The sequence below is a fragment of the Phyllostomus discolor genome, chromosome 15 (genome assembly GCF_004126475.2).
Source record: "Phyllostomus discolor isolate MPI-MPIP mPhyDis1 chromosome 15, mPhyDis1.pri.v3, whole genome shotgun sequence".
NCBI lineage: Eukaryota > Metazoa > Chordata > Mammalia > Chiroptera > Phyllostomidae > Phyllostomus > Phyllostomus discolor.
In genome coordinates, this window is record NC_040917.2 from 522745 (window position 1) to 537343 (window position 14599).

At 44.1% G+C, this 14599-nt stretch overlaps 1 gene segment (V, D, J or C); it reads right to left on the reverse strand.

The window, feature by feature from the left end:
- Positions 1-14599, reverse strand: part of LOC114489669 — a 384977-nt gene that overhangs the window by 252967 nt on the left and 117411 nt on the right. The window contains 1 exon segment of the C gene segment in view: positions 3266-3272. Within this exon segment, the coding sequence occupies positions 3266-3272 (7 nt within the window).

A 14599-nucleotide genomic window follows, 5' to 3' on the forward strand; every position in this document is an offset into this window, starting at 1 on the left:
AAGGCACTGCAGTTCTTAGGGCTTGTACGTCAGGACAAGACCAGAAAAGAAACATGTCAGTGTGTGGATTTGGATTCTTTGCAAATAAAGTGAGCCCTCATGTCTCCCCTAATCTCAATCATGTGGACAGTTGAGGAAACCAGGAAACACTTGTCCATTCTGGAGACTAGAATAAGGTGAGGTTGGAAGTCATTACAAAAACATGAGGCATGAAACCTAAGAAGATGCTGTGATAAATCATTACTCCAAAATAATCAGACTTAACCTAGATTATATCCCATTTGAACCCTCAAATGTTACATCTACAGGGGAATCTAAAGCCAGTATCATAATATGTCCACATCTAGCCTATGGTTTCTTGTAACAATATGAAAAACTTAAAACTGTCTACCTCACTTAGACATTTGGTTTCTCAAGGCAGCTGCCTGTTGCATTAGATAATTCCAAATGAATCTTGTCAAATTGCCTTTTCAAACTATATACGCGGGGTAGACACAATGGTATCATCTTCAATTAACAATGGTGTGACAACTTCCAAAAACAATGGAGGTTGATTCCTTCTCCTCTATTACCAGATGCAGCAAATCCTGAAGCAGGAAAGAAGGTGAGACTGGGCCAGGGGGCATCATCAAGGGCCCTTTGAAAAAGTTCCTGCAGTTCATCATTCATGTGGCATGAATATGTTGTACTAATACTGCATGCATTTCCATGATTCCTGCAAGTAATTCCTTGACAAAATGTGCGGTCCATTTAGCTGATAGAAGCTGTTTGGATTTGCATTTTCCCAACTGCACATGCAGTCAGTGCTTACCATACAGCATCATCACAAACCAGCGCTATGCCATGTGGCCAGGACTCCCCAAACCCCATGGTCCCCACCACCTACAATCCCTGCAGAGAATTAAAAAGATTTTTACATAAAAATAATGTAAATTTCAGAAACTTTGAACTGCCACATTGAAAGTCCCTAACATCTCAGGTGGACAATCCTCTTCAACTCAGGGCACATGAGCCATTCTCTGTGACATAGGAATGGAAGGAATTATGCTGTCACTGACTCACTCACAACTTGTTTCTGCCCTGCTGCATCCAAATGGGAAAAATAGTGAACATAGATCATGTTTATACCCCCTTCTGTCACCCTCATATTAAATGTGCCTTTCTAGTATGCCATTCTAACATGGTCTGTGTTCTTCCACCAGTGAATTATATCTATTGCAGTGAATGTGATAGAAAACTTGTTCTTGAATCTCATTGAAAAGAATCTTATCAGGTGTTTCAGCAGCAAATGCAGCAGAGAAACTCCATGGATTCCTTCTTTGGATTCAATCTCTTATCCATGGAATCACACACAATTTCAATCAATTGGAAGGATAGATTAATAGGGCTCCTTAAAATGATGATCCTTATAGATCCTGGGTAAGTGTCTCTGAGAGCAGAAAGCTGAGCCAACTTTTCAAAAACATTTGATAAGGGAGAGATATTGCCAAAAACATTGGTCCAAGACCCATTCTAATTCCATCATCATCATCATCATCATCATCATCATCATCATCTTAGTTATCTTTATGTTTTCTTTTTCTGAGGTGGGGTTGGGCTTCTGTTTTTTTATATATATTGTATTTGTTATGCTATTACAGTTGTCCCATTATCCCCTTCATGCCCCTCCACCATGCACACCCTATTCCATTTACATTCCCCCCTCTAGTTCATGTCCATGTGTCATAAGTTCTTTAACTTCTACATTTCCCATACTATCCTTGCCCTCCCCCTGTCTATTTTCTACCTACCATCTATGGTACTTATTCTCTATACCTTTTCCCCCTCTCACCTCCTTCCACTCCCCTGTTACTGCCCCTCCAAGTGATCTCCATTTCTATGGTTCTATTCCTGTTCTAGTTGCTTTGTTTTTGTTTTAGGTGTGGTTGATAATAATTGTGAGTTTTCTGTCATTTTACTATACATGTTTTTTTATCTTCTCTTTCTTAGATATGTCCCTTTAACATTTCATAAAATAAGGGCTTGGTGATGATGAACTCCTTGAACTTGACCTTATCTGAGAAGCACTTTATCTTCCCTTCCATTTTAGATGAAAGCTTTGCTGTCTAGAGAAATCTTGGATGTAGGTCCTTGCCTTTCATGACTTGGAATACTTCTTTCCAGCCCCTTCTTGCCTGTAAGATCTCTTTTGAGCAATCAGCTGACAGTCTGATGGGAACTCCTTTGTAGGTAACTGTCTCCTTATCTCTTGATGCTTCTAGGATTCTCTCCTTCATTTTAATCTTGGGCAATGCAATTATGATGTGCCTTGGTGTGTTCCTTCTTGGGTCCAGCTTCTTTGGGACTCTCTGACCTTCCTGGACTTCTAGAAATCTACTTCCTTTGCCAGATTGGGGAAGTTCTGCTTTATTATTTGTTCAAATAACTTTTCCACTTGTTGCTCTTCCTCTTCTCCTTCTGATACCCCTATAATTTGGATATTGGAACGTTTAAAGATGTCCTGGAGGTTCCTAAGGCTTTCCTCATTTTTTTTTTGAATTCTTATTTCTTCATTCTTTTCTGATTGCATGTTTTTTTCTTCCATCTGGTACACTCAATGGATGTGAGACTCAGGTTTCTTTCCATCACTATTGGTTCCATGTGCATTTTTCTTCATTTCAATTATTGTAGCCTTCATTTTTTTAAATTTAATTTGCGACCAAAATCAACCAATTCTGTGAGCATACTGATCACCAGTGTCTTGAACTGTGCATCTGATAGGTTGGCTATCTCTGGGTTGCTTAAAAGGTGCTGAGGCTTTCATTCGTTCTTCTGTTTGAGCCCCCTCTCTCTCTCTCTCTCTCTCTCTCTCTCTCTCTCTCTCTCTCTCTCTCTCTCTCTTTCTTTTGGGGGGGTGTCTGGTCATGCCTGTTATGTATGAGGGGTGGAGCCTTAGATGTTCACCAGAGAGGGGCAACCAAGTCTCTGGGTTGTGACGCTGTATGTGGGAGTGGGGTCCTTTAGCAAACAATGGCACTTGCTCCTCTCTCTGTGGGACATCAGCCCTTTCCACTGCTTCCCCCAAGCAAACTGGACCTTTCTGGTGCTGATTCCCATGTGGGTGGGTTTGTGCATCCTGTGGGTCTTTCCAATGACCTCTTCTGTGAGGCTGGGAGTTTCTCCCTGCACCTCAACCCCCACAGTTTTTTTTTTTTCAATCAGTGACCCAAGACTCTATTTCCCAGCACTGGGATCCTGGATTGTGTGCAGTGTCTTCCTCCACAACCGCTCTTCGCTGGGTCTGCTGGTTGCCACCCCTCAGCCGGGGTCTGCCAGCCACCACTTGCACACCTAGGGTCCGCCCGCTGCAGTATTATGCACCCAGTCCCATAGCTCTTTGTGCCTCGACCCCTCTGCCTGGCTGCATGACTCCACCCCTCCTACCGGTCTGGATGAATGTGTATATTTTAACTCCTTGGTTGTGCGACTTCCATACAGTTCAATTTTCTGTCAGTTCTGGTTGTTATTCTGTTTCTAAATTGTTGCTGTCCCTGTCTTGGTTGTGTGAGGAGGCACAGTGTGTCTACCTATGTCTCCATCTTGGCGGGAAGTCTTAATTATCTTTATCTCGATCCTCAATCATTTGGTAACTTAAAATCATTCTTTTCTTTTTCTGTAGACATGGTGGTTGTCCACATATAAACATCACTTATTTAATTGTGTTAATTTTATGGTATTAAATGTAATCAGTATTTGTATTCTACTTTGTTTTTGCTGACATGTGAAAACATATTTGACAAATTATCCATATTTGATGAATTATCCATATCCATATTCACATACCCCTTGGGGTATGTGTCTGCCATCAGCCTGAACATCCACACAAAGCTGTCCTGGTACCTTCTGCTCAGTGTGGCTCCACCTACACTTGGTTCTGTGAACATGATGTCATGTGAGTGACAGTCACTACCAGTGGTCTTTGGCATTGGGTCCACACACCTCTGGTGCTCACTGTCCAGCATGTAAGTGTGCCTGAAATGAACTCTGCATTTTTTCTACATGAGAATATTTTCTTTTTTTACAACAAAATTTTCTAAGTCAGGGAATTCAGAGCTGAGCTATGAATCAGAAATTGAGTTTCCCTGAGGGAAACTGTTACAGGAAGAGGAAACTAGGCAGGAAACCACTCAAAACTTACAACTGTACTTGCTCCTGGGATGGTCCCACTGTTCAGGGACACTAACCACCCCCTGGTATTACCAGGTGCTCCTGCAAGTATGTCTGTGTCTGGGCTGACGTTGCCTCACACATATCTCACAGAGTAATACACAGCCATGCCCTTGGATCTCAGCGTTCTCAGCTTCCTATAGGCTGTAGTCATGGACTTGTGTGCAGCCATAGTGACTCTGCCCTGAAACTTTTCTGCATAGTTTGTGTCACTATCTACAGGGCCAATTAGTCCTAGCCACTCAAGCCCTTGTCCTGGGTCCTGTCCCACCCAGTGCATATAGTAGTCTGTGAAGGTGTATCTAGAAGCATTTCAGAAGACCTTCACTGAGTTCCCAGGCTTCACCTCAGCCCTAGATAACATCAGCTGCACCTGAGCATGCACACCTGTGGAGAGGAGGCAGGCGTGAGTGGAAATCCCCATCAACTGTCCCTGGTCCCTTCCTCAACCCAGAGTCTAGGGAGCCTCTGACATTTAACCAAGGCCACCAAGAAGACAGCTCTGATGCTCCAGTCCATGGTTAGGGACTGTGCCACCAGGACTTCTGTAGGGGAGGATGTGGCTTAGGTGATGTTCTCAGGGCACAGAAAGACCCACATTTAACATAGTCTACCTCTTTTAGTCTGCATATTCATGAGGCAGTGTTTCATATCTGAAGACTTGACCCCACCTAAGTGAATATGGAGGACACGGGGATCATGCTCACAGGGAGTTAGAGAGTGTAAGTGCTAATTCATGCTGTAGGATATGTGTCCCCTTCAAATCCCTGTGCTCTGTGAAGACATAGCTCCTCCCACTGAGGCCCCCACATGGCAAGATCTTCATTGCTACCACAACTTTCACTTATATACCAGCTGTACTTGTTCTAGTCTTTAATACCTGAATATCTTATTCCTGGGTCAGTATATCTTCAAAATGTTTTCACCTATTTTGTTAATAAATCATTCACTGTCCCTAGCTCCTTAAAATTCACGTATAAAAATACTTCAGAAATTCCTCTATTGTCTTTGGTTCTCTTATCAAGCTTGGTGAATGCTCTGACAGAATGGGATATTTAAAGTGACCTCTTGTTCAATTCTTATTTAAGATTTTTTTTATGAACAGGAAGACCCAAGCCATCAGAAGTAATCCCTCCCCAGAAACCTCTGCACCTGTTGCTATGACAGCAGCCCTGAATTCATTGGTGTCTTGTGCCTTCTGCTGCCCAGCAGATGATCTGAACAGGAAAGTCCCACCTGGGCTCACAAGGCATGGATGTCTTAGCATCTTCACTAATGCAAGACACTAATGAAGACACTAATTAGTGTCTTAATGAATGCCAAAAAATGCAATGTATGAAGAAGGTGCAGCTATTGATCAAACATGTCAAAACCTTTACGCAAAGTTTTGTCATGGAAATTTCTTGCTGAATTATGCTCCACAGCTGGGTAGAAGTTGATAGTGATCAAATTGGCACATTAAATGACAACAATCAGTGCTATACCACACAAGTAATAAAATTATTGGTGAAAATGAAAAAAAAAAAACTTTGACCAACTCACTGATATGAAAATTGACTCATCCTCTTTATTCAGCCATAAAAAATGAAATTTTTCTATTTGTGACAATGTGAATTGATCTAGAGGGTTTTATGTTGAGTGAAATAAGTGTGACAGATATACAGACACACCAAATGATCACACTTATATGTGGAATGTGAAGAAAAAAATAAATAAACAAGAATAGAAAAAGACGCATATACGCTGAGAACAGACTAGGGATTTCCAGTGGAAAAGAAATTTGGGAGCCTGGGTGAAAAAGGTAAAGGTATTAAGAAGTACAAATCAGCAGTTACAGATTATTCACAGGGATGCAAAGTACTGCACAGTCAAATATATTGTAAATACTACATGTGGTGCCAGGTGGGTACTGGATCAATAAGTACACCACATCACAAATTGTACAATTGCCTGACTACTCCATTGTAGGCTAGAAGCTCATATAAAATAACATGTAGGATGTCAACAGGAATTGAAGAAACAAAAATAAAATTATCCCAAATTCCAGGAAGGCTAAGACAAGAGTTTGGATCGCAGTGTGACAGGAAGGAGGCATGGCTGAATTCAGGACTGTGCTCACACGTGTCATCTTTATTGGGAAAATTCAGAAAAGCCTCTCAGTTTATCAGAGACTCCCACTGAGAACCACAATCTAATATTAATTGCTGGTGGATCATAACTCAGTAAACAACCTGGGGGCTGCTAAGCAGGACTTAGTGTAATAATCTGACCTGCTGAAGGGACTTTCATGTTCCTCCCAGAGATTTCAACTCTGTGAATCTCATGTCCCATGCCCCCTTGGGTTGTGCATTTTCTGTCAGCCTGACATCCTCACCAAGATGTTCTGGGTCCCTCTGTCTCTGTGTGGTGGCCTTACACTTGGTGCTGTGAGCATGATTGCAAGGCAATAACTATCATCAGTGAGAATCTCTGTCCTCAGGAATTGGGTTCCTACCCCTCTGGTGCCTGCTGTCTAGTAGGCCGATATCCAACTATTGATGGGCATGGGCAATGAATTGTGTGGGGCTGGTCTGAACTGCTGTGTCTGCCAGAGCCTCTGGTTAGGCTCAGATTACATGGGTCAGAAGGTTTGATGATTGATTGGAATGGAGCATGAGAGTGTCTGAAGGAGACTCTGCTTTGTCCACATGAAAATAGATTCCTCCTTTACAATAGAGATTTCAGATCTGAGTGCATAATGAAGAATCCAAGAAGTTCCCTAAGGGAAACAGTTACAAAAAGAGGGAATCCAACAGGCAACGAGAACAAACCACCACCAAATGCACCTGATACTTTGATGGTCCTTGTGTTCAGGGACACTGAGTGCCCTCCAGTGGTCACAGCCTTGGTCATGTCCAAAATCCACATCTGGTAATAATGAGCATATGGACCTCAGCCCTCTCCACTGGCCCCCACTACTCCCCTAACCTTAATCCGGGAAGAGTGGGGCTTGCTCAGTAAGGTCATACCACCTGTTTTATGTAACGAGGGCATGAATGGCTGTCTATGTCTAGTATCACCTAACCAGCTGTGGACTCAGAGTCCACAGTACAAGGACTATTATACAGCTGTGGACTCAGAGTCCACAGTACAAGGGAGACACTTGTGTATTACCTGTGACATAGTCTGCAATCAGCTGAAGTGAGTCAGGTTTAACTTGAAGAGTCACAGACACCTGCTGCTAAAGTCTGTGTTGGTAACAGGACCACTGTTGTAGATCCACACAGTCCCTGTTCTGTTTCCTCTGGTTGCAGGGGAATTTCCTCTCTTTTCCATGCCAGCAGAGACTAAACTCCCTGGGTACTCCAGGTCTGCTTCCCCATAAGGCAGCCAGAGAGCCCAGGACATACCCATCTGACTGGGTATGGAAGCATACCTGGGAGACACAGTTGAAAAACCCAGCTCTGTGTGTATTACTGGCACATTCACATCCCATAAGCAAGCTGAAGGGGTTCACAAAATAATCAGGGCAACTTGGCACTCCAATCTCCCCAACACCACCCAGGCCCCAAAGGGGCAAATGATCCCCTCACCACTGTGCTGCCTCACAAGGATGGCAGTGCCAAATATCCAGACCAGGCCATAACTGTATACCTTAAAATTGCATGACTAGGATGAGACGGACCTAGTAAATCAGCAAGTGGGGGTGGGGTACTGCCCATGCACACCAGGTGGGAAACGCAGGTCCTTTTCCTCAAGCCACACAATCCAGACTCCCAGTGGTTCTCTGACCACAGTACTTCCAGGGACTAAAGGGTCCCTGAAAGTCGCTACTGAGTGTACCAAGAAGACCCTTCCTCCATCCTGGAACTGCTGTGTGGCCTCTCTTGCAGTCACAGATCCTGGTCTTGTAACAATGTGGTCACTCTCTCCCTGGGACGCTATGCTCAGAGACTACCAGGTGGACCTAATCCTCACAAATCTCCATCACCTGGTGCTGTGTGGGCTTCCATTTGCATCTCTGGCTGTGGATTGGAGACCCCTGCAAGGGCTGAGGCCCCACACTCCCAGGGGGAGGGAGATTCCTGCTGCCATATCCTTTGGAATCCCCAGTCACTGGAGCTGCAGAAGAGGACTTACCCTCTCCTTGTCTCCCCAAATCTTCTCGGCTGCTCCTGTTTATTAAGTTTCAGACCAGCTATACTTCAACTGGTTTTTCAGGTTGACTGCTCTGGTCTGAGCGAGGGAATGGAACTCCAGACTTTCAGCTAATGCTTGCCTAACTTAAAATCCAATCTCTTTAACAAAAGTGGACTTTGCGTTTATTTGTATAGGAGTTCATGAAACAGTGAAATCCTGTGGGTGACATTTCTGTCCTAGTAAGTGACCTTGTATGGGGTGTTTATGAAAGAGAAGTCAGCATCTTGCCTGTCTGCACCCCTAACAGACTTGTGTGTCTTCTAAGGGGAGAAGAGGAAAAATGGGGCCCTGGGCCTGTGGGAGGTGAGAGGAAACTCCACCAGCTGGCAGGAAACACCAACACCCCATTCTTTCCTGTTGTGAAGACGTGGGGCCCAGCTGAGACACACTAGAGACCCACCCAGGTTCTTATACAGGAGGCCCCTGGGCTGTGTCTCTGTGCCATCCATACCCAGGAATATGTGTCTGTGTTTGTAGGGTCCACGCTGGTTATTGTGAGGACTAGTTGTGTGGGGGAGCTTTGTCTAGCAGAGACCCCACGCCACCCACCATAAATAAGACTAATTCTATCAAGACATGATCTGCTTGAGGAGGGAGGGTGGCCCATCTCTCAGAGGAGAAGGGCTTTGAGCCTGTTCCTCAATGAACTTTTATTGGGTTCGATTTGCACAGGAATACAGGTAAAACTCACTAATCATTTTCAAGCAGTAGGGATCAAACAATAGATAACATTCAAAGAATTAGGGGGGCTTATTCTGAGTCAGGGTCAGATAGATAAAGGGACATAAAACTTTGGGAAACAAACTAATTTTATGCTTGGACCCTTATCAGAAAATTGGCGGCATTTTTAGCAAAGCAGTTTTCACAGGATTTTATGCATTCTTTCCTAGCTTTGATTGCCTTCAGACACTGCCCATTCCAGCATAAAGCCATACCCACCTCCAGCGCTGTTTCAGGTTTAAGTCAGGTGGGAGAATTAAGACAGTCAAGCAAATAGGAAACTTCTTACAGACAGAATAAGGACTCAGTCTATGTCAAAGTCAAGGGGTGAGGGTTCATCATCCTCTTTTTCTATAGTCCCCCAAGTCCTTCACTGAGAACCTCTTCTCAACTGTGCCTGTCTTAGGCCGTCCCTCCCTTGAGGAATCTTACCCATCATTGGCTAACCTGTCAACTGCTTGGTGCCAAGAAGGATGAAGTAAATGGAGTAGAGACAACACTTCTGCCATGAAGATAAGCTTTGTCCCCTTAGTAACTTATGGCCCCAAGGTCTTTTTACTCAGCCTTAGTTATGGGGGGTTGCAGTTCCTGAAACCAGGCAGTGCAGTTCCCAACACACCTGTTGTTTAGAGGTGTCCTTAGAGATTGTGATCACATTCCTCAGAGATAAGTTATAATTCATATCATTGTTCCACCAGACATATGAAAGCCACTTGTGTGCCTTCACAGGGGACTGACAGATCCAGCTGATGTCTGTACCACTAGTTCTCAGTGAGAATTCAGAGAAGAAGCAGGTCAGTGTGAGGTTTGTGGAGGGTCTCATCAGCCCAGGGCCAAACTCTGATGGGTGTCCTGAGACAGAACCCCTTCAGAGAAAGTACAAGAAGAGGTGATGACACTTCAAGATAAGAAAAGGAGCATTTTCTTTACTTAGGGCATCCCTGATGGGGCACTTCTATGAAGGGACCATCAGCTGCAGGAGAGTGGACCACAGCGTGTCCATGGTGGGCACCAGTGTCACTGCCACAGGCCCAGGTCCCAGCTATTCAACCCTGTGAGGGTGGGGGAGGATGGGGTTTGCAGCCATCCCCTAGTTCTTGACCCATACGGGGACTCAGAACTCTGCAGTAGGGGAGTGAGTCTGTTCTGGGAAAGCAGTGAGACTTCAGTGTTCACTCCACATCTGCTCTTCCTGGGGACACCCCCAAGCAGGACCAGGACTCTCAGGGCACGAAGCCCTCAGAAGGACCCTGTGCTGTGGAGGAGACAAAGGCAGTGAAGCCTTGACCAGCAGACAATGTCCTCCCCTGGGTGCTCATCCTGGGCTGCTTTCCCTCAGGGTTATGTCCTGGAGGACTGGGCCTAGGGCATGAGGCAGGCACAGAAGTGGAAGCCTGGGTGTGAGGATATGCAGTCGGTGGAAAACTGTGCACAGCTAATGGGAATGGGAGTTGGCACAGCTGCTGAAGAAAAACAATATGGAAGTTCCTCAAAAAATTAAAACACAACAGCTCTATGACCCAGAAATTCCAAGTCTGGGTATGCATCCAAAGGAAACAAAATCAATATATCAAAGAGTTACCTGCAGTTCTATGTTTATTTTATTTTTTTAAAGATTTTATTTCTTTACTTCTAGAGGGAGGGGAAGTGGGTGAAGGAGAGGAAGAGAAACATCGATGTGTGGCTGCCTTTCGTGTGCCCCCCCTACAGGGTACCTTGTCCACAACCAAGGCATGTGCCCTGACTGGAAATTGAACCAGTGACCCTTTGGTTTGAAGGCTGGCACACAGTCCACTGAGCCACACCAGCCAGGGATCCATGTTTATTTTAGCATTATTTACAGCAGTGAAGACATGGATAAAGAAAGTAGACATAATGGGTTAGGGCATGAAGACAACATAAATGGCTCTTGAGGGCATAATGGCAGACAAGGTAAATGAGACATGGTAAGGCATGCATTGTATGATGTTACTTGTATGTGGAATCATAAAACAAAGAATTGAAAAGATCTAATTTCTGGTTTTCTGAAGTTGCAGGTGGGCAGTGGAAGTATTGGATATCGATGATCTGAAGAACAAACTTCCACTTGCAGGATAAGTAAGTCCTGGGGATGTAATGGACAATGTTAAAACCTTGCAGATGCTTAAGTATGGATGGACCTGGAGGACTTTATCATGAACAAAATATGACAGTCACAAAAAGACAACCTTGTATGATACCACTTTAGCACAGTGGCCATCTAGATCAGGCAAGTGTATTGACACAGGAAGCAGAATGGTGAGTGCCGGGGCTGGGAGGAGGGGGAAGGTGATTGATGTGCATAAAGTATCAGATTTTGGAAGATGGAAGAGTTTTCAACCCGTTATGTGTCAATGTGAATATCCTTAACATTACTGAAGTATATACTTCACATAGTAAAATGGTACTTTTTTTAAATTTTCTACAACAATTAGTAACTTAAAAGATCTATAAAACTAGATTTCACCATTGTTATTATTCCCATTACATCTAGTCTGTGAGACCTCACCACACTCTGTAACAGGTCAGTCCCATCTTGGGCACCATCATCACCCTGCATTTGCATGCACGGTGGAGAGGTTTCTGTTTCTGTCCTCATTTCCTTCTGTCCTTTCCTAAGAGAAATAGAGACTGGATCAGACAGGGAGAGACACGTGGGGCCATCAGACAGAGCACGGGGTTCTTCCTCATTTTACTTCTCCTGTGAAATTGTCCTGGACATCTCTTTCCAAATAGTCTCCTATTCATGGGACTATGTTAGAGTTGTGCATTTTCTTAACTTTATAAAGATTATAAGGAAACTCAGAGTTATATGTTAAAATGCAAGTTCACCAAGTTGACCTGTGGTTATGGAAATAAAGAAGTTATACTTTTGTATCATGACGCAGCAGTTGATGTGTTTGCTCTGCTGTTACCTGGTGAGTTCGTATAACCTGTTCCAATAGGCTCCTGAAGGCATTGGTGCAAAGCCATAAGATTGCTCATAATTATTCTTGTCTGTTATAGATCTACTTATTTATTCTCAATAGTGCATCAATTCCAAACACATAAGTTTATTTATAATAATTGCTACTGTAGGAGGTAAACATGAAATAAATGCCAGTTAACACCATCTAATACATACATGGTGTAGCATTTGTATCAGGAGAACCATCTGCCCTGTGCATTTTTCAGACTATCCATTAATATATGGAAAACACCCTGACATGTTTTAGAGGAATAATGTGCAATGAAATGAACAGTTTTGTATCACAACTCATGTGTAAATGCACATTTAAAAAAATGAGTGTGTGAGAGTGTATGATTATATGTGCATCAGTGTGCATGGCAGTCTGTGAGGTGTGTGTGACAGTGTGTGACTTTTCTTGTGTGACAGTGTGTTACTCCATATGGCTCTGTGTGGTCATATGACTGTGAGTGGCTCTGTGTGGCTGATGACTGTGTTGTCATTGTCTGTGGCTGTGCATGGCTGTGTTGTTACTGTGTGTGGGTTTGTGTGTGCCTGTGTGTTTTTTGGTCAAGTACTAAGAGAATAGGATGTACATTGATCACTTTATGATAGCAGATATATTCACTCTGTATTCATTTTGTTGGGTCAGAGAAGAGTTTAATATGAAGTTTACTTAAATTAGAAAAAGGTCATCTGTTCCATTCAAGAAGACATTTGGATTAAACATGTGCTCTCTCAGACACTCATGATCATGGATGGGGGTATTTAATTTCAGGGCCAGGGATTCAGGGTTCCCCAGGACTGCCCCTAGGATCCAACACTCTCCCAATGCAAATCCTACATGCAGTGAAGCTTGAAACTCTTGGATCCAGGAGGAAATCTTGAAGGATTTGATGAGGCACATCTTACTCTTCAGAGTCCCGTGTCCCCACTGTGCTGTTAGCACTACTTCCTGCAGGAGAGGGGCTCCTCCTAAAGATGGATATGGGGGTCCTGTGTTTGGAGCACTGAGCTGACAGCTCTTTCTGGGATCCATGTTGACTGCAAACTGAATGGTGAGGCCAACCACCCCTGAGCCAGATCAGGCTTGTCAGTGATGGAGGGCCCATGAGATCTTATCACCCTTGACCAAGATGGGATGAGGCACCTGGACACTTTGTGAAGCCATGTTCACCTGGGAGATGGGTGTAGAGCTACACATAGACTAATCAACCAGCATGATGCCTGCAGAGCTCAGACACATGGGCAAAAAGGAAAAAAAAATGCCAAGGAAAGATAAGTATACTATGCTATGTCATGAGATACATTTGCAGCAACTAAGTAGTTTGTTGAAAATTAAGATATGCTATAAACATTAAGCTTTTTTTGCTCCATAAAAGTTATGCTAGTACTACAAGTATAAAAAAAAAACTTAGAAACACACATACAATCTTGCATATTTGAAGTACACAGTATATACACTCACGCATAAAATTGCACATGCAGGTAAACCACACAGTAACACAGAACAGCACATAGATGTGCTCTTTAACTGATATATTAACACACAGTAACAGGTGCTCAGTTAAATATGAGAATGGGGGGAAGGTCTCTGTGAAGGAGGTTTCTGTGCAAGAAGAAGAATTAAATGGAGATTCAAGAATCCTTTTCTCAGCCTCTCTGTACACCTGCTCACCAGATGGAACCCAGGCATTTATGTGTCCTGAGAAATCCCTGGAGCCCAGTCCCACCCCTGCTCCCTCAAGAAGGACTTTGGCATCTGGGATGGCACTGACTCACTCCATGTGTATGATACAGTAACATACAGTCATGTACTTAGTGGTCATGGACCTCAGATGCAGGAAGAGCTGGATCCAGGACATGTCTCTGGGTCATGATTCTGTTCCTTAAGACAAGTTTGGGTGTGAACTACCCCTGACTCCCATGCATCCCATCCCTGCAGCCCCTCTCTGGGATTCACCAGTCCTGAGCCTGATTTGTGTAGCTCACCTGGGACAGGACACCTTGGGTCACTTTGAGTAAAGGACACCTCAACTTTTAGCCTCTTTACATGCATCATCTGAGACCCTCAGAAGCCAGTTTCTATCAAGAAGATCCCCAGGCAGGTTTTGTCCATGATGCACTCTAGCCCTTGGGGTCACATCCAACTGACGGAGAGGGAAACACAGGCTTCCTAGTGGGCTGCACTCACCCTGGGGACTGGTCCTCACTGATGTGTGGGAAGGGCCATGATCTGTGAGCTGTGGGAGACTTAGAACATGGATTAAACCACACACGTGTATGCACAATACACACAGTGACAAACACATGTGACAAAAAGTTAATGTGTGTGTGCACCCACATGCACACACTCACACTCTCCAACAGACTTTCTAGGACCTCAGGAAGGAAGCCTGTCCCCAGATTCCTGAGGTGCAGCTGAGGCCATGATCCTCAGGAAACTGGGATGACTGAACTTGGATGCTCAGGAACATCCAGATTCTGGCTGCTGGGACTGGCGAGTGTTCTCTTATATGACAGGACTCT